Consider the following 23,938-nt stretch of genomic DNA (forward strand, 5'->3'; position numbering starts at 1 on the left):
AGGCTTCATGGGGAGATATTTAAGTGAAATGAGTAGGCCTAAATATTTCACAACAGTAAAATATAAAGCAGTACAATGACCATTTCTGGCTAATCATACGACTTAAATTTGTGTCAAATAAATAAGACTCGTTTTGCCAAAAGAAAAGAGCATCTGAACAGTTCTTAGGTAAATACACCGAACAGAGGAAAAGTGTCCTTTTCAACCTTAGGATACAATTTCTAGATCTGACACCAGGAACAAGCCCCAGTGAAACAGAAGCGTCAAGTTTCACAGCAACCACCCTCCACTTATTTAACTTTTAATCACACATATGATAAAGACCAAGAATAATTGCTTATTATGTCAAGAAAAAATTACTTACAAGAGATAGCAGCAAACCGAACAGGTCACCAACATGGTGATGATGACTCTTAAAAAAAAAAAAAAAAGTAATCATTAGATAACTAACAATTAACCAGACATCATACGAGGTTTAACTCCCCTTCCCAGGTGATCAAACTGGCAAGGACTGCACAGCACAGAAATGGATCCAAACTTGCTCAAACACCAGGAGACAGTAGGGCACTTGGTAGAATTCCATGTCAGTAATTAACATTTGCGTTTGAAGAGATGGGTATTAAGCCACAGTTTAGGGGTCTAGTCCAAATCCATCTGAAACTGAACCCGAAAGCCTGCAATGACAATGAGCTTTGACATGCGAGTAACGGCCCCATTCCGTGGTATTCTCTGCAATGAAACGACACTACACTTCTAAAAATATGCCTTTCTAGCGTTCATCTCTCATCTCCATTCCTGTCTGAAAAAGTTAAACCTGGCTCTCTTATCAGTCAAATTTCAACACTAATAAGAAACTGAATTCATGATATTCTCTTCCCATTGCTCTCTTCCCAAAGGCTCCCCTTCTAAATCTCTGACTCCTGAGAAGCTTGGCCATTTCCACCCATCCAACCCACCCCTCCGATTTGTCATCTTTGCTCATGCCTCCCCGGCACCCTCACACTCACTAAATGCCGTGGACAAGTCCTCTGAAGCGTTCTTCCTTTACCATTCCCACCGTGAACTTCAAAATATATCAGGTTTGCCTGGCTAACTAACTGCTAGCAGATCAACACTTTCTTGCCCTTTCATTCTATCCAAGCATTCGTTCACTCCTACAATCACCTCGGATTAATCTTTCTAAAACATTGTTGGCATTACATCACTCTGGAGCTTAATACCTTTCAATGCCCCTGATCATCCAGGGGAATAACTTCCCAACATGGGGTCTCCACGCACCAAAAACTAAGCAAGACTATCTCCTAGGAGGCAGGGAGCAAATATCAGAACTCCTATATATATTAACTTGGCCTTTAGAAATTCTGTGTGTGTGTGTGTGTGTGTGTTTTCTGTGGTTAATTTATTGGCCTGTCCATTCATGCATGCAATAGATTCTGAGTGTCCTGTATGCACCAGGCTCTGGGGAGAGAGGAGTGAACAAACCCCTGCTCTCTATAGCAAAGGCTCCCTGCAAGACGGTATCAGGTATTCAAAGAGAACAGAGGCCTGTGTGGCAAAACAGAGCAAGGAGGGCCTGGTAGGAAGTGAGGTCAGAGGTATTTTGTAGCTTCTGAAAGGAAAAGAGAAGCTCTTTGGAAGGATTTGGGGAGAGGACTGACAAAATCTGATCCAAATTCTAATAGGATCTCTCTGCAGGGTGGAAACAGACTGGGAAAGGGGAACAAAGGGAAAAGCAGAAAAACTGGTCAGGGCAGAATTCCACTAATGGACCAGCACGGTTGCAGCGCCTGTGGGGAGAACTGGTTAAGACTCTGGAGAGAGAGATATATACACACACACACCCACACACACAATTTTTTATTTTTATTTTTTTTTGTCTTTTAATTTTTATTTATTTATTTATTTGTTTTTTCTTTTTACACTTTTTTTTTTTTTTTTTTTCTGGCCATGCCCATGGCCTGTGGAAGTTCCCAGGCCAGGTACTGACCCCATGCCACAACAGCCACCCAAGCCACTCAGGGATAATGCCGGATCCTTAACAGCTAACTGTGCCACAAGAGAACTCCTGGATATATTTTGAAGGAACAATCCTCAAAATATGTACCTTATATATGATGTTTATAACACAGCCATATATAGGTATGAGGGTTTGTGCTAAAAACTCTGACAGTTGCACAATAAAAAAAAGTTTGAAGATCTATAAAATCAAGTCCATCTCTTCACATTAATTCCCTCCACTTAGCCTTCTCACCGCTCTTGACTTTCAAACAGCAACCCTTCATTCCTGAACGTAGGTGCCCTCAGTGTCCCTGACACATCATACTTATTACTCTCCAACCCAGGCTTCTGCTCATCTGCCTTCATTCCTCTGCCCCAACTTGTGAATCCCTCCCTCAGTCTTTGTCTTCCCTAAAAGACCATCTCAGCGAGCAGAAACAGAAACCCTTCTGTACTACCTGCCTTTTTTTTTTTTTTTTTTTTAAACTGTGCCCACAGCATGCTGAAGTTCTGGGCCTGGGATCGATCCCGAGCCATAGCAGTGACAACTCCAGATGGTTAACCCACTAGGCCACCAGGGAACTCCTGAGTTCTAGCTGCTTAATAGTTCAACATCAAAAGAAAAGCTCCCTCACTAAAATATCAGCTCTTGGAGTTCCCATCGTGTTGCAGGGGAAACAAATTCGACTAGGAACCAGGAGGTTGCAGGTTTGATCCCTGGCCTTGCTCAGCGGGTTAAGGATCTGGTATTGCTGCGAGCTGTGGTGTAGGTCACAGACGTGGCTCGAGTTGTGCATTGCTGTGGCTGTGGTTGTGGCTGTGGTGTAGGCTGGTGGCTACAGCTCCAATTAGACCCCTATCCTGGGAACCTCCACAGGCCCTAAAATAAAATAAAATAAAATAAAATAAAATAAAATAAAATATCAGCTTTTAATGTGCTTCTTCTTAGTTGCTGCCTGCTGAAGTGTTTAGTGGTGAAGTGTCATGATGATTGCAATTTACTTTCAAATGGTTCAGCAAAATTATGTATGTTTACACAGATAAACAGATAAAGCAAATATGAAAATGTTAACATTACTGAATCTAGGTGGTACTATCTGACATTTGTACTACTCTTTCTACTCTTCTGCTGTATTTGAAAATGTTCCATAGTTTCTGAGAAGACTGGAGCTGACTGAACTCCAGGCACACCAATCCCTGCACCTGCTCCCGCCCCCGCCCCACCTACTGCTAAGGGAGCCCCTGTGAAAAACTCTGAAGCTTTCACAGCATCTGTGGATTCCTAAAGAAGAAACTGAGATATCGTGAAAAACAGAAACGGTCGGGAATCAGCGGTCCAGGTACAGACTTGATTTCATCCAGCCAAAAGATGAGAGTAAGGAGCCTGCTTTGGGTTGTACAAATTCAGAAGAGTTTTGGCCTTTGGCCATGTTTTGCTCCCAGCTTCACCAGGTCCTAAAAACCTCCTCATCCCCCATGTGCTGCATTCTGATGTGCAAGGGTCTCAGAGAAGAGGATTTAAGGGCAAAGATGCCCCTCTTCCTGCTCATACAGCCCCTTCACTTATCTCCCTAAGGAAGATGGTTTTCCTCCTTCAAATGAGAAATGCACTCCTGCATTAAACATTCACCATATTCCTTGAAGCAATTCAGCTCCTTCATGTACTTAAAAAAAAAAAATTATCTTCAGTCTTTTGAGGAGGTAAAGGGGAACTAATACTAATTCAGTACTAATATTTCCATTTTATAATGAGGAAATGAACGTGGAAATGTTAACTCAATTATCCAAGGTCACGGGTATCATCCAACTGGGAGCAGTGTCTCTCAAAGCATGATACAGTAATTCCTAGGAGATACCATGTGGGTTTTTTTGGCCACACATGGCATGTATGTGGAAGTTCCAGGGGGCCAGGGGTTGAACTCGTGCCACAGCAGTCACCTGAGCCACAGGAGTGACCTGAGCCACAGGTCCTTAACCCACAGTGCCACCAGGGAATTCTGAGACACCCTGTGTATTAAGACCTGCTCAGTCCTGCCAAGAGCAGGAAATAGGACTGAGGTAGAGGCTATGAATTAGATCCAGATAACATATCACTAGCAGGTCAAACCTGAAACGTGACATTAGGGCTAGAAACTGAGTAGCCTGTGGACCACAGGATGTCATTTTATTACCCTGTATAACAGAAGTAGCATCAAGAGTCAAGGCTGGGCATGGTGGGCCCCAGATGGGGGTCTTCAAGAAAGGAGTGGTCAAGCTACCAGCATAATAAATGCTTTCTGAGTACAAAGGCTGGAAAGGCAGACAGTGGGTGATAAAACGGTTGAAGACAGCAATACAACAAAGGCGTATTTGTTGTTCTCTAACTCCAGTAGGAGAAATAAGTCCAAAGAATTAAATTTGGTTAATACAAATCATTTTAAGAAACCCTAAATTCTGACACTCTAAATAATCTATTACAGACTGGAGAGATGACCTCATGTAATTGCCTTTTTTTTTTCTTTGGTCTTTTTTAGGGCTGCACCAGCGACATATGGAGGTTCCCAGGGTAGGGGTCGAATTGGAGCTACAGGGCCAGCCTACACCAAAGCCACAACAATGCCAGATCCGAGCCGTGTCTGCAACCTGCACCACAGCTCATCACAATGCCGGATCCTTAACCCACTGAGTGAGGCCAGGGATTGAACCTGTGTCCTCATGGATGCTATTCACGTTTGTTTCCCATGAGCCATGATGGGAACTCCCTTATATAATTGATGTTACAAGGGGTATGGCCCTAATGTAATTGAAGGAGAGAAATTCACTTGTTTTTTGGGGGGTTTTGTTTTGTTTTGTTTTGTCTTTTTGTCTCTTTTAAGGCCCCACCCGCAGCACATGGAGGTTCCCAGGTTAGGGGCTGAATTGGAGCTACAGCTGCCAGTCTACACCACAGCCACAACAATGCCAGATCCAAGCCACGTCTGTGACCACAGCTCATGGCAATGCCGGATCCTTTAAACCACTGAGGGAGGCCAGGGACTGAACTCGAGTCCTCAACAATGCTAGTTGGGTTCGTTAACCACTGAGCCACCACGGGAACTCCTTTCATTTGTTTTTTAATCAAAACAAATTCTGATTTACTTGTAAGCTAGAGAGAAGTAACAGGTCTAACACAAGTTTATTCCAGAGAGCAAAGGAGAATCAGGTCACAAAATATATTTGCTTTTCTTTAATAAAGGAAATAGAATTATCCACTCAACAAATATTTTTGAATGGGAGTACCCACCATGGCTCAGCAGAAACAATCTGACTAGCATCCATGAGGACGCAGGTTTGATCTCTGGCCTCACTCAGTGGGTTAAAGATCTGGCGTTGCACTAAGCTGTGGTGTAGGTTGCAGATGCGGCTTGAATCTGTTATTACTGTCCTGTAGCGTAGGCCAGCAACTACAGCTCCAATTAGACCCCTAGCCTGGGAACCTCCATATGCTGTGGGTGCGGCCCTAAAATAAAAAAACTAAAAAATAAGAATTTATTGAATGTCCACTATACATGCAAAACACTATGAAGCCACCAATTAGTTTCAAAGAATAAAACAAGAGATGGTGCTCCCCCAAACTGTGAATTCAATCTAAGTTTCACCCCACATGATCTTACAGTGAGAAGAAAATGACTAAAAGGCAAAAGAGGAACCAGAAAGAGGGTGTTTCAGAGTTCCTTTGAGAACACTCTGCTTCACACCACAATTTTTAAAAAGTTTACTTACCAAACAGATAAATCTCTATCTAACAAAGAAGTCTGGGAAAAAAGTCTCCTTAAAAGCCTTTCTTAAGGATCTCTTAAGCTTCTAAGAGCTTGTTACACTCACATACCAGCGCCCTCCAAAAGGTATGACGCAGGGGTTTCTAAACAATACCTCCAGCTCTTCGGTAATTAATCTCGCTTTAGATCAGGCCCCAGCTACCTCCTGGCGCCCACTAGATGCAAGGCCTGGGCTCAATGTCATTGCACAAGCTTGTCCTGTGCAACTGCGAGAGGCTGCGAGGCAGAGAGGGCCATTTCTGTTTTATTTATTTGATCCGTTCCTTCAAAGATTAGGCAAACGAGGCCTCATTTGGGTGGACGGCAGGGCTAAAGAGGCAATAGTCGTCTAGGGACGAACCGCAACTTCTCTTTTGAATCGATATAAACCCATTTCCGACTGTACCGTCCTACAGAGGGACGTGGTGAGAAAAAATTCCCCTAAAACTCCTTCTCGAGGGTCTGGCGGAGGTCAAACTCCTCACGCTCGGGCCGGGAGACATGGAGGCTGCTGAGATAAGGAAACTGCGGGGCTGCACGCGGCTCGGGGCCTGACTCTGGACTGCAGGACTACCCGGGGAAGGTCTCTGACCAGTGCAGGGTCGCCCTCTCCCCCGCCCGGCCCGGCCGGTCCTCACCGCGCGTCCCACCCCAGGCAGGCCTGGCGCACTTACCCCCGGTTGGGACCCTTAGGGATGAACCAGGGAACCAGGAAGCCGACGAAGCCCCAGAACACGCTCATCACGATGAGAGGCACCGTGAGGCCGGTATACGCCATGGTTGCCGTCGGAGCTGCCAGCCCCTGCCCCGCCGCCTCACTTAGGTGCCACCCGGAAGTGTCAACACAGACCGCGTGATCGGCGGGCGCAAAGACCCGCCTCCTGCGCCTCACGTGACCGCGCGCCGGGCCCGCCCCTCTGGGGCCGGGCTATAGAGCCCCGCCCTCTCCCGGAGGGTCTCGGAGCTTACTGCCTGTTGACAGAAGGCGCTCGCTCTGTAGCCCCAGAGGTAAGTGTCAAGTCACCAAGGGCTTAGCAGTTTCCGGGCAAGAACGTGGCCCTTTTAAGAAATACATGTAGTTATTTACAGCTTTAGCTTCTTATGCAACAAACGTGTAGAAAACTTCATAGTAATTTTCTGTTCAGAATTCCTGTGTGCCAGGCACTGGTATATGAGTTAAGTGCTTGAGTTCTTTTCGAACACCTCACTACAGCCTATGAAGTAGTTTTAATTACTGTACCCACTTTGCACCTAAAGAAACTGAGGTCCAGGGAGCAGGTTACAATTTTTGCCCAGAGTCTGGTACCTAGTAAGTGGCAGAGCCAAGATTCAACCTTTGATGATGTGATTTTCAAGGCCAGCGCTCTTAGCTACTGACCTACTGTTAGACTTGTGCACTGAGCCAGGTTTTGGGGTTACAGAAATCAGACACCACCACCCGCTCTAGGAATTCATGAACTGGTGAGGAGAAGGACTTGTGAGCAGGTCACTCAGTGCAGTGTCAAGATAGAGGGAACCAAAGAGCATGACTGTCCACCGCAGCCAGTTCTGAGCAGAGCCTTGAAAAGGGAGTAGGAATTAAAGCCAGAATATTGAGGAGAAGGTAACGTGGACTTTCTAATGCACGCCAAGCTTCACATACGTTCACTGTAGTATGTATGTGACAACCTTGGAACAGTGAAAGAACCCCTTTCTGGAAGAGCTCTCAGACAGAAGCAAGATGGAAAGCAAATCCATAAACCAATCCAACGTACTTTACCCTGGACCATGGTTTTTCTGCAGTAGTCACCTTTCTTCACCTCGAATTACCTCCTGATTTCTTTCTTCATTCAACTAGAATGGACCCTGTATTAAATGAGAAGTTGGACCAATGATCTTTAACATCTGTACCAACTCTTCAAATATGATGCCCAGCCTTCACCTGAAGGACAAGGTAGGAAACTAGTTGGTCTCCTTTGTGCTCATATTGCTCCCCCAGCAGCTCAGTTGCGGCAAAAATTCTATTGTCCTTAAGTTCCAGTCCAAGTACCACGCTCTCCAAGACCTATTTCATTGCATTAATGCATGTCTTGTGGCCTTGTACTTCTGTGTGTGCATAATCAAGCCAACCCTCTACTAGAGGATAGAGTGCTTGAGAATGAGCGTGTTAAACTGATCTTTGCCCCCTAGGAGCACTTTATACATGGAAGGTGCTTAATAAACACTTGTACAACTTATCTGAATAGTTAAGAAAGGGTGAGATCACCCTGATCTCTATCAGAGAAAAAAGTTTGCTCCTATTTTCTTTCAATTTCCTTTTTTTAAAAAAAAAAAACTCTCTTCTAATTGTGGTAAAACATACATAACAAAAAATTTACCTTCTTAACCATTTTTAAGTTTTCAGTCCAGTAGTGTTAAGTATATTTACACTGCCGTGTACCTGAGCTGATCTCCAGAACTTTTGCAAACCCACTACGAAACTCCCCATTTGCTCTTCACCCAGCCCCTAGGAACAACCATTCTACTTTCTGTTTCTATAAGTTTGACTACTCAGCATACCTGCTGTACAGGAGTTCCCTGGTGGCTCAGTGGGTTAAGGATCCAGTGTTGTCGCTGCTGTGGTGCAGGTTTGATTCCTGTCCCAGGAAGTTCTGCATGCCGCAGGTACAGAAAAAGAAAAAAAGATACCTGATGTAAGCATAATGTTGTAGCATGTATCAGAGTTTCCTTCCTGTTTAAGGCTGAATAATATTCCACTGTATGTATATACTCATTTTGTTTCTCCATTCACCTTTTGATGGATGGTTGGGTTGCTTCCATTTTTTTGGCTATTGTAAATTTTTTCCCCTTTCTTAAATAAATGGAGATATTATTTTCTTTTAAATTGATCCGAAGTCTAACTTTTGCCTTGCTTTCTTGGCACCCTCTCTGAGAAGCAGATATCAGGGAGGACAGGGATGTGGCTGTTCAAACACCAGTTCTGTTTCCTCATCTGGGAAATGAGAAAAATCTTTAATCTTTAATTTGTGGGCTACTATTGGCCAATAGCTCCCTCTATCAGTCAGTCTGTCAAAAACATTTTATCACATGGTCCAAGTGAAAACTGGAGAAGTCCAGGAGCTAGGATTCAGTGACCCTCCGAATGAAGAAATAGCCTCTGCTTTGGGGGCATCTAAAGGATGCCTCAGGAAATAAATCAGACTTTGGGCAGTTTGGTCCCAGGATCCTGGGGAGTCCCTGAGACTCTCCGGCCTATCTCTTGGGTCTTCTCTTTTCTAACTACCAATCTGTGCGAGGCTGAATTTTCTTCCTATGCTTCTTCCACAACGACATATTGCAACAGATTGAATGCAGAAGCAGTATAAGAATCCATTTGTCTTCTATCAAGCCAGACGTTAAGGAATTTTGCAAACATGTAACACAATGTCATTGGTTTCACTACATTTTTTTGATTTGTTTAGAAAAGATGGTTATTTTCTAAACCAACTATAATGAAAAAAATAAAAAAGATAGTTCTTTTCCATAAAAATGTTATCTCTTTCTTTCTTTTTCTTTTTTTTTCTTTTTTTTTTTTTTAGGGCCGCACCCGCAACACATGAAAGTTCCCAGGCTAGGGGGTCAGGTTGGAGCTACAGCTGCCTGCCTACGCCACAGCCGAAGCAACACAGGATCTGAGCCTCATCTGTGACTTATACCACAGCTCACAGCAACACCAGGTCCCCAACCCACTGAGCGAGGCCAGGGATCAAACCCGTATCCTCATGGATACTAGTTGGGTTCGTTTCCACTGCACCACAATGGGAATTCAAAAAAAAAATGTTATTTCTGTTAACATATTTTAGCTCAATGTTTATTTATTTATATGACCATGCCCATAGCATATGGAAGTTCCCAGGCCAGGGACTAAATTTGTGCTTCAGCAGTGACCTGGGCTTCTGCAGTGACAGTGTTAGATCTTTAGCCCTCTGAGCTACAAGAGAACTCCCTATTGTTATTTTTAAATGAATTTAAAATAAATGTTGGGAGTTCCTGTTTTGGCACAGCAGAAACGAATTGGACTAGCAACCGAGAGGTTTCGGGTTCCATCCTTGGCCTCACTCAGTGGGTTAGGGATCTAGCGTTGCTGTGAGCTGTGGTGTAGGTTGCAGGCACAGATCCTGCGTTGCTGTGGCTATGGTGTAGGCTGGCAGCGGTAGCTCCAATTTGACCCCTAGCCTGGGAACTTCCATGTGCCGCGGGTGCGGCCCTAAAAAGCAAAAATAAAATAACATAAAATAAAAATAAAATAGTTCAGGAGTTCCTGTGTGACTCAGTAGGTTAAGGATCTGGCGTTGTCACTGTGGCTCAGATCTGATCCCTTGCCTGGGAACTCCACAAGCTGGGCAGGGGCCACCAAAAAAGGAAAAAAAAAAATGAACAAAGACTCAAGCCACTACCAGATTGGAACTGCTCAAAGTCTTCAGCATCAACAAGGTACAGAGGACTCTTGGCTGGTACAGTTCTGCCCGGTTCCCAGAAGATCCAATTACTTACTTGCCTGCCCAACTCATATTGAAAGTTCTGTAGCTGAACATCTCAGACCCGAGTGCACTATGAAAGCAGACATTCAGAAGCTAAAAACTTTATCTGAAGTTAAAAAGTTGGGAGTCTTCCCAAAATAGCACAAGGGGACTTACTCGAGTAAATGGACATCTGCAAATGCGTTGAAAAGGTCAGTAGGAAACTGCTTAATTCAAACTCATTCCAGGAAGCATGCTAACCCCTGGGGCCTGAACCTTGATAAGCAAGCCTACCCAGGGGGCATTCTGCGGTCCCTATTTCCTGCACCGGCCCAAACACTACATCGCTGCCTTTAAACCTTCCCCCTTCATTCAAGAACCAGCATTTATCTGAACTCCCTGGAGAAAAACTTTTCCCTCTGCTCCTGCAAACAAACCCACTGGCAATCTCCTTGGAAAGACAATAGCTCACGTATGCTGAGCTCTCACAACACCAGATCCTTAAGCCACTGAGCCACCAGGGAACTACTAAATACTCTTTTTAGTTCCATTTTATAAACTACAAAACAGGCCAGAGAGGTGAGGCCATTTGCCCAGGGTCACACAGCTAGGAGCAGACTGAGCTGGGATTAGAGCTCTGAGTTGATGCTGAATTCCTGCTCTTAATCATGCACTATTATTCACAGGACTGATGATAAGCAGTCTGGTATGATTTAGGGGAGATTATAGTTTTTGAAGCTCTTATCTATCGCTTGAATAGTTTGCTGGAAAGAAACCAAATCTGATTCCTAGAAAAGAATTCATATATATATATATATATATATTTTTTTTTTTTTTTTTTTTTTTTTGTATTTTGAAGCCACACACAGCAGTGTGGGATCCCAGCCTTGTTTGCCATTGTTAACCCACTGAGCCAGGCCAGGGATCAAACCCATGTCCTCATGGATCCTAGTCGGGTTTGTTACTAATGAGTCACAACAGTAACTCCTCATAATTTAAATGTAATGATAAGTGTAATGGCTGGAGCCTAGGGCTCAGACCAGACATCAGATGCCATCCTACTCTAATCTAGTTTGAAATCTGACTTTTATACAAATTTGGGACCTTAAAACATGTGTTGGTTGAGAATAGACAAAACTCAAAATTTGAAAAACAAACTACAAAGTGAGTTGGGCATCTGGCTTCTCACTTCAGGGGCTTGAGTGGCTGCTGTGGTGCAGATTTGATCCCTGGCCCGGGTGCACACACACCAAAAAAATCCCCTAATTTTGCTGGTCAGGGAAACACTGCTTTGGGACAGATATCCAGTGTTCTCCTTACTTGCTACGAGTAATAAACCCTTCTCCTGCTCAAAAAAAGAAAAACAAACTACAGCCTTTACTGGTTGACCCCCTCATTATACTCGCTAGACATACAGCTCTGAATGCTAACATCGCTGCTGAGCTGGACTCCTACTGTGTTTACATGCTCTGTGTGTGTGTACATTCTTGCCTACAGTTTCCCAAATTTACCTCATAATGAGCATCATATAAGGGCCATGTGAAAACGACATATGTGCACAAGACCTGAAGAGGTCTCTTTAGACATACTGCATCACAGCATCTCCAGGCAGAGATGGAGACTATTAGCAAGCACCCACGGGACTCCTAAAATCAGGGGCGTCTGGAGGATTGCAACTTTAATTTTCCCAGCCTTAGAAGATCAGCATTTCCAACTTCTTACATAGAATACGGAACAGAGGCTCATAAAAATGAGCTGTGCAAGGACCAAAGCAGGACTCTTTTTTTTTTTTTTTTGCTTTTTAGGGCTGCACCAGCAACATATGTAGGTTCCCAGGCTAGGGGTGGAATTGGAGCCTACACCACAGCCACAGCATCGCATGATCCTTAACCCACTGAGCAACGCCAGATCCGAGGCGCGCGTCTGCGACCTATACCACAGCTCATGGCAACTCTGGATCCTTGACCCGCTGAGCAAGGCCAGGGATTGAACCCGCAACCTCACGGTTCCTAGTTGGATTCGTTTCCACAACGGGAACTCCCAGAGCAGGACTTCTGAATCAAGGTTCATCTGGCTCCAGAGCCAGGATATCATTCCACCTGCTCCTAATGCTGCAAAGTCAGAGCACACACACTGAGTTCTGTGGTTTGTGATCTTACCGATCTTTTTTTTTGCAATCTACACCACAGCTCACAGCAGTTGCTCAATCTTTAACCTACTGATTGAGGCCGAGACTGAACTCGAGTCCTCATAAATACTACTTGGGTTCGTTACTGCTGCACCACCATGGGAACTCCTGATCTTACCAATCTTTTGGGAAAAAATCATTACTGCTTTGAGTGTAAAGTGAATGTCAGAATTGGAAATACAAGTTAACTGAACAATAATTGCGATATTTATACACTCACACTTTCAAAGTGTGCTCAGAAATAGCCCATTTGATCCTGGCATCTTATTTCTGCATTTTCCATGGGACAGGAAGGCCATGCAGATATTACTATCTTTTTACAACTGAGAAAACCTGGGAGCTCAGACAAGCAGCTGGTTCAAAGGCTTCTGTCTAGTGGCAGAGCTGGGATTGGAGCCTGACACCTGGTGACAGTGCTTTTCCCGCTAAGGAGCGACCTGAGCCATAACCCGTGACACCAGATCCCCAACCCACTGAGCCACCAGGGAACTCCATGTGGGGGAAATTAATTTTAATTAATGTGTCCTATTAATTAACAGGACAAACAAAATCCGTTTGTGTGCCGAGTCTTGCCTATAGGCTGTGAGTTAGTCCCGGGAGAGATGAGGGCATTTCAGTCACAAGGAAGTGGCACTGGCAATGAACAGCAAGACTTGGGAGGACAGCCAGGTCAGGAAGTGCAGGCTCTTAGGTACGGGTGGGTCATGAACTAGAGGAAGCTGGCAGGGCCGAGTGTGAGTGCTCACTCTCAGGGGGGCCTCGTGCGTGCCACTTCACATCCTGACCTCCACTCAAGTGGGAAAGGCCTCTGCATTAGGGCCCAGAGTCCTGTCCTGTCCACACATCAGCAGGAGGGTCCCAGCGGAAGCGGGGCTATCTTAACCTCATTGCTGCTATTAGGTGGCCCTGTAGATTAAATATACAAGACTGGCAGTGGGGAATTGATAGTATGGAATTTTATCTAAAAACAATAAATACCATTTGGAACAAGAAAACATTTCCAATTTTTATTCATAAAATTATTAAAACAGCAAGAGCAGATTTACAGAGCCACATATCAATAACAAAAACAGGAAGGAAACAAAATGCTGCAGAGACATCTTGAAAAGTTTCAAAAGAACACACACCAGGAAAAAAAAAAAATCTACAGATAAACTGATGTTGCAGAACGGGTATATTCACTCCTGCATTTTCTCAATAAGTTCTTCCTTATATTTGCCTTTCTCTTTTCCAACTTGTCGAGATTTGGCTTTGCGCTCAAGAATTTTTTTCCGATCTTTGTCCAGTTTTAGCCTGGTGATAACTACCTGTTAGGGTGAGAAAACAAACGTGTTTTGAGATATGTATATATATTTTAGGGCTGCACCTGCGGCATATGGAAGTTCCTAGGCTCGGGGTCAAACCAGAGCTGCAGCTGCTGGCCTATACATCCTCGTGGAGACTAGTTGGGTTTTTAACTCACTGAGCTACAATGGAAACTCCTAGGAGACCATTTAGATAGTTTAGTGATATGAAATATCACTTGGGTTCTGAAAAATCATACTTCCAACTTGGATGTTTGTCTGTCTTCCCTTGGATGGCTAAGTGCATTGTTCCGAAAATACTTGCATTCCCACTGGGTACTGGGCAATACAGAGATCATAACGAGGAGTAAGACCCAACCATTCTGCCCACGGATCTGAAAGTCTGGAGGAGAGAGACGCTACAATTCAACGTATAAAATGAGTTTAAAGGAGGAACAGCACATTCTACTAGATGGGGTGAGGGCCACAGGAAGAGGGGTTCTCTTTTCTCCCTTTGGACACTCCCTCATGGGGAAGTGATGCCTGGAACATGCTATCAGCTCTAGATGGGGCCTTCACCAAGGATGACAAAACTGACAAGCAAAGAATCTAGGGAGTTCCCACTATGGTGCAGTGGATTAAGGATCTGGCATTGCTGCAGCTGTGGCATAGGTCACAGCTGTGGCTCAGATTCAATCCCTGACCAAGGAATTTCCATATGCCACAGGTGTAGCCAAGAAAGAGAAAAGAAAGGGAGGAAAGAAGGAAGGAAGGAAAAAAGAAAGAAGAAAAGAATTTGGATCCTTGATGATATAACTAAGCCAGGGAACCAACCAAGCCTGCCAGACTTGGAAGATTCCGGATGTCCTTATCATGGCTGCCTGTCTGGGACAGTACAGGATATCCAACAACCCCACCAAGAATGCTAGGCTACACGGCCACCATCACTGCTGGGTCTAGGCCATACCTTGCTCGGGTGAATGCCCACGTGGACAGTCGTACCATTAGCCTTCTCCCGCTGCACCCGCTCGATGTAGATGACATATTTCTTTCTGTACACCTGGACTACTTTGCCAATTTGCTGACCTTTGTAATGTCCTCGGACCACCTAAGAGAAAATACAATTGAGAATTCTCCCTGTTTCTAATTCTTAAACATCATGATGAGGAAATTAATTATCTGGAACACACAGGCTAAAAATACAACTTTTTGTACAAAAACAGATTAATCCTGGCAGTCAATATCAACAATTTTCTTGGTATAAATTTGCTTTGTGTTGGAGTTCCATTGTGGCTCATCAGTTTGACTGGATGTAGTCTCCATGAGGGTGTGGGTTCGATCCTGGCCTAACTCTGTGGGTTAAGGATCTGATGCTGCTGCAAGCTGTGGTGTAGGCTGAAGATGTGGCTCAAATCAGGTATGGCTGTGGCTATAATGTAGGTCTCAGCTGCAGCTCTGATTTGACCCCTAGCCTGGGAACTTTGATATGCCACAGGTGTGGCCTTAAAAACAAACAGGGAGTTCCCATCGTGGTTCAGTGGTTAACGAATCCGATTAGGAACCATGAGGTTGCAGGTTTGCTCCCTGGCCTTGCTCAGTGGGTTAAGGATCCAGCGTTGCCGTGAGCTGTGGTTGTAGGTTGCAGACACGGCAGATCCTGCACTGCTGTGGCTCTGGCAGAGGCCAGTGGCTACAGCTCCGATTCGATCCCTAGCCTAGGAACCTCCACATGCCACAGGTACAGCCCTAGAAAAGACCAAACAAACAAAGCTGCTTTGTGTTATTCTAAGACAGGTGGAATTCTTCACCTGGATTTTTCTTTTTTTTTTTTGTCTTTTTAGGGCTGCACCCACAGCATATGGAGGTTCCCAGGCTAGGGGTTGAATTGGAGTTGTAGCCACCAGCCTACGACACAGCCACAGCAATGTGTCAGATCTGAGCCTCGTATGCGACCTATACCACAGCTCATGGCAATGCCAGATCCTTAACCCACCGAGCAGGGCCAGGGATTGAACCTGAGTCTTCATCGATGCTAGTCAGATTTGTTTCCGCTAAGACTCAATGCGAATTCCCACCTGGATTTTTTATATTCTCTTACTGTACATCCAAAACTAATACAATGTTGTTATGTGTCAATTACAGCTCAATTTTTTAAAAAAGTAAAATTAAAAATGATTTATGACCTCAAAAATGCTTAAGATATGACCTTTAGAGACAAATGAGAACAAGAAACTATATATATGATATAGTCTGAATCTTGTGTGTGTTATGTTTCATACATACGGCACATAATACAATGAGTTGGAGTTCCCATGTGATTGAGTGGTAGTGAACCCAGCTAGTATCCATGAGGACGTGCGTTTGATTCCTGGCCTCGCTCGGTGGGTTAAGGATCTGGCATTGACATGAGCTGTGGTGTAAATCACAGACTTGGCTTAGGTCTGCTGTGGCTGTGGCTGTGGTGTAGGCTGGCAGTTACAGCTCTGATTCGACCCCTAGCCTGGGACAACACTGGATCCTTAACTTGCTGCACACAAGAGAACTCCTTAAATTAAAATTTTGTGGGATATTCTTACATACTAAAAATATGCTCTCACTCCAATTCTATTCAAAAACCAACTAGATTGTGGTTTCCCTTAAAGGCAAGAACCTATTAAACAAGAGACATAATATAAGTAATACTGATCAAGAAAGACAGAGGAGGAGTTCCAGTTGTGGCGGAGCGGAAATGGAGCCGACTAGGAACCATGAGGATGCAGGATCGATCCCTGGCCTTGCTCAGTGAGTTAAAGGATCCAGCAAGGCCGTGAGCTGCAGTGTATGTCTCAGACGCAGCTTGGATCCTGCATTGCTGTGGCTGTGGTGTAGGCTGGCAGCTACAGCTCCAATTAGACCCCTAGCCTGGGAATCTCCATATGCTGCAGGTGTGGCTCTAAAAAAAGACAAAAGACAAAAAAACAAAAAAACAAAAAACAGGAAATACCATATATAAATCTCAATACTCCTAATGTCTACCTAGATTGTTCAGCTTACTTACCAAGGTGATTTTCAGGTTAAAAAGAGAGTAGGCATGCATGCCTCACTGAAAATCTACCGCCGTCTACACGCCTAGAGACTTTCATGTGGAAAAGCCTATAAAAAAGCCCCTGTTAACTATCATCAAGATTAAAGAAAGATGATAAAATGAGCCAATGGAACACTCATGATAAAGAGAAGTGGACAAACACTAGACACTGAAGAGGGAGACAGGGTAAGACGAAACCAAGCAGACTGGAGCGGTGAGGGAGAAGACGCAAGGGTGACGTCCAGAGTCTGGCTGGGCAACTGGATGGATGGATATGCCTTCCCCAGAGGCGTGGAACATGGAGAACCACACAGCTTTTAGGAGAAAATAGTTTTGTTTGGAACATATTCAATTCGAGGTATCTGATGACATTCTAGCGGAGAATTCCAAACACAGCTGAAAGGCCAACTGGGCTTGCAACAAAGACCTGGGGGTTACCCACAGAAATGGCAATTTGAAGCCTGACTTGACTTAGGGAGCTGGTGGTTTGAAAAGAGGGCAGAATGTAGAAATCTGAGAAAAGCCAACATTTTGGAAGAGCTTGCAAAAGGGAAACCAGGGACTATGGGGTTACAGTAGCCAAGAGAAGGACAACGCCATAGAATGGTCAACCACTGTAAGAATAAAGTAACAGATGAGACAAGCTGGTCACTGGGTATCATGGCTATCGTGCTTTCAGTGGAGCTGTGGGATGAAGCCGTTTAGAGTAAGGTCATGAGTTCACCAGAGGAGAGAAAGTGAAGGTGAAAAAAGACCCAAGGAGCTTAAATCTGAAGGGGATGAGAGAAAGGACATAATATGCTCAAGGGAGAGGAAGTTACGGGACAATACAGTTTATAAAGAGAGGGAAACAGGAATGTGTTTAAATGCTGATGAGAAGGACAAGGATGAAGGAAGAGATAAAGGACACTGTAAAAAAGGGGTGATGGATGGAAGGCTCTCAGGACGGGAGAGGAGAGTGGGGATGTCACCTACAGTGGCAGAGGGATAACTTTAGACAGAGACGGGGACTTCTCTTTCACTGTGACAGGAGAGAATGACGACAGGAGGGGTGGAACTGCAGGGAGTCAGAGGGTGTGGAGCCAGGGGTTCTGAAAGTTCCTGGACTATAGGTTTAATTTTCTCTGTGAAGGAGGAGGAATAGTCAGCTGCTCAGAGAAAGAGGTACGTGAGATTCGGAGGATCCCGAGAAAGAAAAGGCAGTTTTAACAAACACAACTGGGACTGTTTTATTCTCCTTATGGATAAGTACTTATCTAGTATAGCTTTTGGAGCCAGTGTCTGGATTCCGTGACTCCAACATGAATTTTCTATATTATTTCTTTATTATTTAGCCTGAGTTTCATTTTCTTCACATCTAAAAAGAAAAGCAAACCTGAGTTCCCGTCGTGGCTCGGGAAAGTAATCTGACTAGTATCCATGAGGACACAGGTTCTATCCCCTCACTCAGTGGGTTACAGATCCGGCGTTGCCCTGAGCTGTGGTGCAGGTCACAGACGAGGCTCTGATCTGGTGATGCTGTGGCTGTGGCGTAGGCTGGTGGCCACAGCTCTGATTCGACCCCTATCCTGGGAATCTCCATATGCTGCGGGTGAGGCCCTAAAAAGATAAAAAAAGAAAAACAATTCCTACCCCATAAGCCTTCAAAAAGTGGCAGCTTGGAGTTCCCGTCGTGGTGCAGTGGTTAACGAATCTGACTAGGAACCATGAGGTTTCAGGTTTGATCCCTGGCCTTGCTCAGTGGGTTAAGGATCTGGCATTGCCATGAGCTACGGTGTAGATCACAGACTCGGCTTGGATCTGGTGTGGCTGTGACTGTGGCTGTGGTGTAGGCTGGCAGTTACAGCTCTGATTTGACCCCTAGCCTGGGAACCTCTATGTGCCACTAGTGTGGCCCTAAAAAGACAAAAGACACACACACACACAAAAAAGTGGCAGCTTCTTTTATCCTGCCCTCCTTTTTCTCACCTTCAGAGTCCATCTGGTCAATCATTTTTCATCTATTCAATAGTGACTGTGCCCCTGCTATGTGTCAGGCTCTGCACTGAGTTCAGGTAGCAAAGAAGAGAAGTTCTCTGGCCTTATAGAGCTTAGTTTGATGCACAGAAGCAGTTAAGAGATAAATAAGCAAAATACAATCACTAACTGGGACAGGGTTCATGGGAAGCTGCTGAGATGGTAAAGATGGTCTGTGTCATATTCAGGTGATGGCTACATGGTTTTACAGCCACCAAAACTCACCCGCGCATTTTACTCTACATAAATTATGCTTCAGTTAAAAAAAAAAAGGATCTCAAATTGTATTTATTGCTATGGAAGAAAAATAAGGGATGCTATGCTAAAATATTGCCTATGTAACTGGGAAGGCTTTTCTGAAGAACAGACATTTAAGATGAGACCTCCAAAATGAGGAGTTAGATGAACAGGAGAAGAACACTCCAGACAGAGGGAGCATTCTGGACAAAGATCCAGAGCGAGAAAGGGTTAAGGTGCAGTGAAGGACCTGAAAAGACTGATGTGTTTGAAGTTTAGAGCATGTGGGGGATCATAAGATGAGAGGAGACTGGAAAATTACATCGGAACTGGACCCTGTCAATGCTCAGCTTTTATCGTCGGCACATCAAGCACCGCTGATAGGTGAAGTAGGATCTGATTTGTAAATAAGGCTACTCTGTAGAGAGTGGACTAGGCTAAGAGGAGAAGCTGGAGATGCTTAGATCTAAAATGGAAATATAACAACTAATCAGATTCAAAACTTAGAGAATCGGTAAGAATCTATAAGAGAATCACCAAAACTTCAGAGATTAGAAAAGAGGAATTAGAGAAAGCTGTTAACAGTAATTTAAAGGTTCATGTATGTATATTCAAGTGGGGAGACAGAAGTGGCAAGTACTGAGATGTGAAAGGTGGGAGGAGAATCACATTTCACGGGCAGCGATGGAAGTGTCACAGTCAAGGGTACTCACGCATAAGAAGCTTGAGATATCTGCGAGATATACACACCAAGAAAGAAGTTCGGCAGGAAGATCTAAACATCTGTGGTCAGAAAAGTGGTTTGGACTGGGATCTTAAAGAGGAAGGTGTTAGCACAGGGCAGACACTTAAAGCTCTAGGAATGGACACTATGGGCAAGACAATCAAGACCAAGTGCAGGCCCTGACGAACTCCAGCAGGTAGGGATCAGACGGAGGAGAAAGAGCTGGCAAAGGAGCCTGAGAAGTTGGAAGTAAACTGTGAGCCTGAAATGTCACAGAAGCTAAAAAAAACTATTTCAAGAAGTAAGGTGGTGCCACCTATGCCAAATGCTGCTGAAAAAGTCAAGGACAGTGAGACCAAGATGCAACCCTTGAATTTAGTTATAAAGAAGTTTTTGCTGGGGAGTTCCTGTCATGGCGCAGTGGTTAACAAATCCGACTAGGAACCATGAGGTTGCGGGTTCAGTCCCTGCCCTTGCTCAGTGGGTTGACGATCCAGCGTTGCCGTGAGCTGTGGTGTAGGTTGCAGACGCGGCTCGGATCCCGCGTTGCTGTGGCTCTGGCGTAGGCTAGCGGCTACAGCTCCGATTCGACCCCTAGGCTGGGAACCTCCCATATGCCGCAGGAGCGGCCCAAGAAATGGCAAAAAGACAAAACAAAAACAAAAAAACAAACAAACAAAAAAAAAAAGAAGTTTTTGCTGATCTCAGCCAAAAGCTATTTTTATAAAGAATCCAAATTTTCCAGATCTCCTGCAAAACTGAAGAATCTGACAATGAACCTGCATTCCCCTATAGCAGCAGTGAGCTGAGAATATATGATGCTCTTCCTTAAAAGAGTCCAATTCCTTTAATTTGCCTAACTAGCCCCTACAGGCAGTTGCGATCCCCCCATTCTAGAACGTGTCTCATAGGAAGGATCCGGAAGATAAAGAGGCGACTCAGACCTCTGAACTGTCCTGTCCACTCCATCCCCATCACACCCTCAGCCTAACATCCTCTGCTCCCAATCCTCCTCCACCCTTCAGAGTCCTGATGCCTCGGATGATATACCAAATCCCTCACTTCACTCTCTAAAACGACAGTCCTCAATAGAAGGGGTTGGCAGGGGTGGATTTTGTGCCTTAGGGACATTTGGCAATATCTGGAAATGTCTCTGCTGGTCATAACTATGAGGGGGTGCTACTGGCACCTAGTGGGGAGAGGCCAAGGATGTGGCTCAACATCCTACAGTGCACAGGAGGGCTCAGCCCAGCAAAGAATTATCCAGCCCAAGAAGTCAATAGGCTGAGGCTGGGAAACCTTGTTCCAAAATGTGAACTCGGGAGTTCCCGTCGTGGCTCATCAGTAACAAACCCGACTGGTATCCATGAAGGCATGGGTTCCATCCCTGGCCTTGCTCAGTGGGTTAAGGATCTGGTGTTGCCACAAGCTGCGGTGTAGGCTGCAGATGTGGCTCAGGCCTAGCATTGTTGTGGTGTAGGCCGGCAGCTGCAGCTCTGACTGGAACCCTAGCCTGGGAACTTCGATATGCCCCAGGTGCAGCCCTTTAAAAAAAAAAAAAAAAAAAAAAAAAAGGACCAAATAAATAAATAACATGTGAGCTTGATGGTAACAAGGCCTTGTGGGCCTTGTTCACAGCTCGTTTACTAGAGAACAGTGCCTGGGTGAGTGCTCAGTTAGTATTTCTTCAAGGACTGACTACAGCCTCTGCCTACTTACTCACCTCTACTTCCCCTTCCCTACCACACATCCTAACCCCAAGCTCCAGTTAGAGAAGGGGAGGCTTATACTTTCTCATTTGGGCCATACTCTCACAATTTCAGGCCCCGACTTTCTGCTGCTTCTCCATTCTCCCTGCCAAATCCAGCACCACCAAATGCCCAGCTTCCACTAAAGCTTACGATACCAAAACTTCACTTTTATCACACCATTCTCCCCTGCAAAGTCTGGTTCGAAGAGCCACCCTGAGCAATGCCTGGCAAACTAGCAGCCTCTGGACTACATAAAAAAGCAGTTTCCTTTGGCTGGCACAATATATTTTTCCGAATTAGAACCGAATTGGAATCCTCTTATTTAGGCTAGATAGGTGTTCTTTGGTGGCTCTGGGCTCCTTCTTTGGTCTAACACATCTCAGGGTCACGTTACTTGCCAGGATCCCGGGAAGATGTGAATCTAAAATTACTACTTTATGTCCAAACACACGCAGTCAACGACGGAGCCCGAGCGCCAAACTGCTGGGTAACTAGAGCCCGGCGGACTCCTACCTGGACCTCGTCGTCCTTGCGGATGGGCATGGAGCGAACGTTGTACTTCTGCCGCAGCTCCTTGGAGAGTGGAGACGACATGATCTTCCTGCGCACGTGGGAGGGGGCATTGAAATGACGTTTGCGGTTTTTGCTGCGGTCCGAAGTCACGAAGGGGTTGAACTTCATGGTGACCTCTGCAAAGAGAAGCAGGGAGAGAGCAAAGGAACCTTCACTAGGGCCCCAAGGCCTGCACTCCACCCGCGACACCTCTCCCCATCACCGCATAAGAGCTCTAGGGACAGAGCCTCGGAAGGAGAGGAGGGGGGAGAAGAGAGGCGCCTGGACGTTACACCGGTTACGAAGTCCGAGAGGGGTGCGTGCTTCATTAGTGGGGTGTGGGGGGAGGGAGGAACTGGGCCCTTGAGTCTGAGGAAGGAGGGCTCGGGCTGGAGAATGCAAGGCTGCGGATCATGCAGTGAGGTCTAAGGGGAGCGGGCAGCCCCTGACCACGTAGGGCAGGGGTCCAAGGAAGCAAAGGGCTTCACAAAACTAGAAAATGCCAGCCGCTATACACCTACCTGGCGCCGTCAGAGCTCAGACGATGCGCTGCTCAGGGCCGGAAGTGAGGCTTCCTTGCTGCGCAAGCGCAGAAGGAAAGCAAAGCTCCGTTCCGGTCGGAAGGAAAGTGAATAGCACCCCCTGTGGATTGGGGTGGGATCGCAGTGGGATGGGAATGCTGGGCGGCTTCAGGGGGTCATACTGGGAACCTCGGTGAGTTGGCACCATTGGGGCAAGGACCCCCACCCCCTCCTCTTTTCTTTCTTTTTTTAAAAGGCCTCACCTGCGGCATATGGAAGTGCCCTGGCCAGGGATTGTATCCAAGCTGCACATGCAATCTACCCTTTGGGTGGCCTGGAATCCTTTAACCCACTGCAAGGGCCAGGGATCAAACCTGCACCTCTGCAGTTGGATTCTTAACCCACTCTGCCACAGCGGAAACAACAAGGAGAACTTTTGCAGGGTCTGCAATAGAGTCCTCATTGATGTTCTTTGAATACATGCATTATCTATAGTCTCTCTCCTTCCCCAAACTCTTTGTCTAGCCATATCGATTTACCATCATGATGCTCTAGATGCAATTGGCTGAAGTATTTTTTATTTCTTTATTTTATTTTTTGGCTTTTTAGGGCCGCTGCATATGTCAGTTACCAGGCTAGGGGTCTAATCGGAGTTACAGCTGCCAGGCCTACACCACAGCCACGAATCCGAGCCACGTCTTCGACCTACACCACAGCTCACCGTAACGCCAGATCCTTAACCCGCTGAGCGGGGCCGGGGACCGAACCCACAACCTCGTGGTTCCTAGTCAGATTCACTTCCGCTGAACCATGAGGGGAATTCCTGAATTGCTTCTAAATCACTGAGAAACGTCTTCAAAATGCAGATTATCGTGTTCCACCACAGCCCTACAAAACCAGACAGTGTTGGGTCAGGGTCACAGACCCTGAATTTAAAGCAAGCACTGCTCCTCACCAAAGATTTTTGAGGCGCACCAATATTTGAGGGTCATTGCGACACAATCACTTGGATTTGCAAAAACTGCCCCCCTCCCGCCCCAGTTTTTAAGCCCATTTATAAGAGCCAGGGCTGTAGAGTGAGACTTGGACCCAAGTGCCTCTTCATGTTGCCTGTCCTTGGGGAATTGACTCCACGTTTCTGAACCCGTTTCCTTATCTGTGAAACCGGGATGATCTTAGTGGCTGTCTCATAGAGTTGATATGAGGACTAAATGAATTACACCGTTTAATGTGTTTAGAACACTGGCACACAGCGCTCAATTACAGCCAGCAATTATTCCTCCTGAGAGCAGAGGCCTCTGTATGGGGCTTGCTCCAGGTCAGCCCTGAGGCCAGACCTCACCAGACTTC

At 45.5% G+C, this 23,938-nt stretch overlaps 2 protein-coding genes and 1 long non-coding RNA gene across 6 annotated transcripts in view; 1 reads left to right on the top strand and 2 right to left on the bottom strand.

The window, feature by feature from the left end:
* Positions 1-6,618, bottom strand: part of ATP6V0E1 (ATPase H+ transporting V0 subunit e1) — a 34,949-nt gene extending 28,331 nt beyond the window's left edge. For all 3 annotated transcript variants that reach the window (XR_014830750.1, XM_005657621.4, NM_001044579.1), the window contains 2 exon segments: positions 6,449-6,618; positions 365-412 (listed from right to left, as the gene is read on the bottom strand). Coding sequence is in view for 2 of the 3 variants with exons in the window: in XM_005657621.4 (XP_005657678.1) it covers positions 365-412; positions 6,449-6,552 (152 nt within the window). In the remaining variant the exon portion in view is untranslated.
* A 104-nt stretch (positions 6,619-6,722) lies between these two features.
* Positions 6,723-14,585, top strand: LOC146395620 (uncharacterized). Of its 2 annotated transcripts, none has more exons than XR_014831600.1 (3): positions 6,723-6,782; positions 7,612-7,707; positions 14,451-14,585. It is a non-coding gene; the product is annotated as an uncharacterized LOC146395620 (long non-coding RNA). The 2 variants fall into 2 exon arrangements; XR_014831599.1 differs by lacking the exon at positions 14,451-14,585 and adding an exon at positions 8,257-8,368.
* On the bottom strand, positions 13,437-22,628 carry RPL26L1 (ribosomal protein L26 like 1; the record flags this gene model as incomplete). Its single annotated transcript, NM_001141990.2, is given in 4 exon segments — positions 13,437-13,747; positions 14,691-14,831; positions 22,029-22,204; positions 22,589-22,628. Coding segments are annotated over 3 exon segments (438 nt in total). The 5' UTR covers positions 22,197-22,204; positions 22,589-22,628.
* Between the last annotated feature and the right edge of the window lie 1,310 nt (positions 22,629-23,938).

Source organism: Sus scrofa, chromosome 16 (assembly GCF_054392235.1).
Source record: "Sus scrofa isolate SSC_HxYL_T2T_F1_AM1 chromosome 16, Sscrofa_HxYL_maternal_Yorkshire_Landrace_v2.0, whole genome shotgun sequence".
Taxonomy (NCBI): domain Eukaryota; kingdom Metazoa; phylum Chordata; class Mammalia; order Artiodactyla; family Suidae; genus Sus; species Sus scrofa.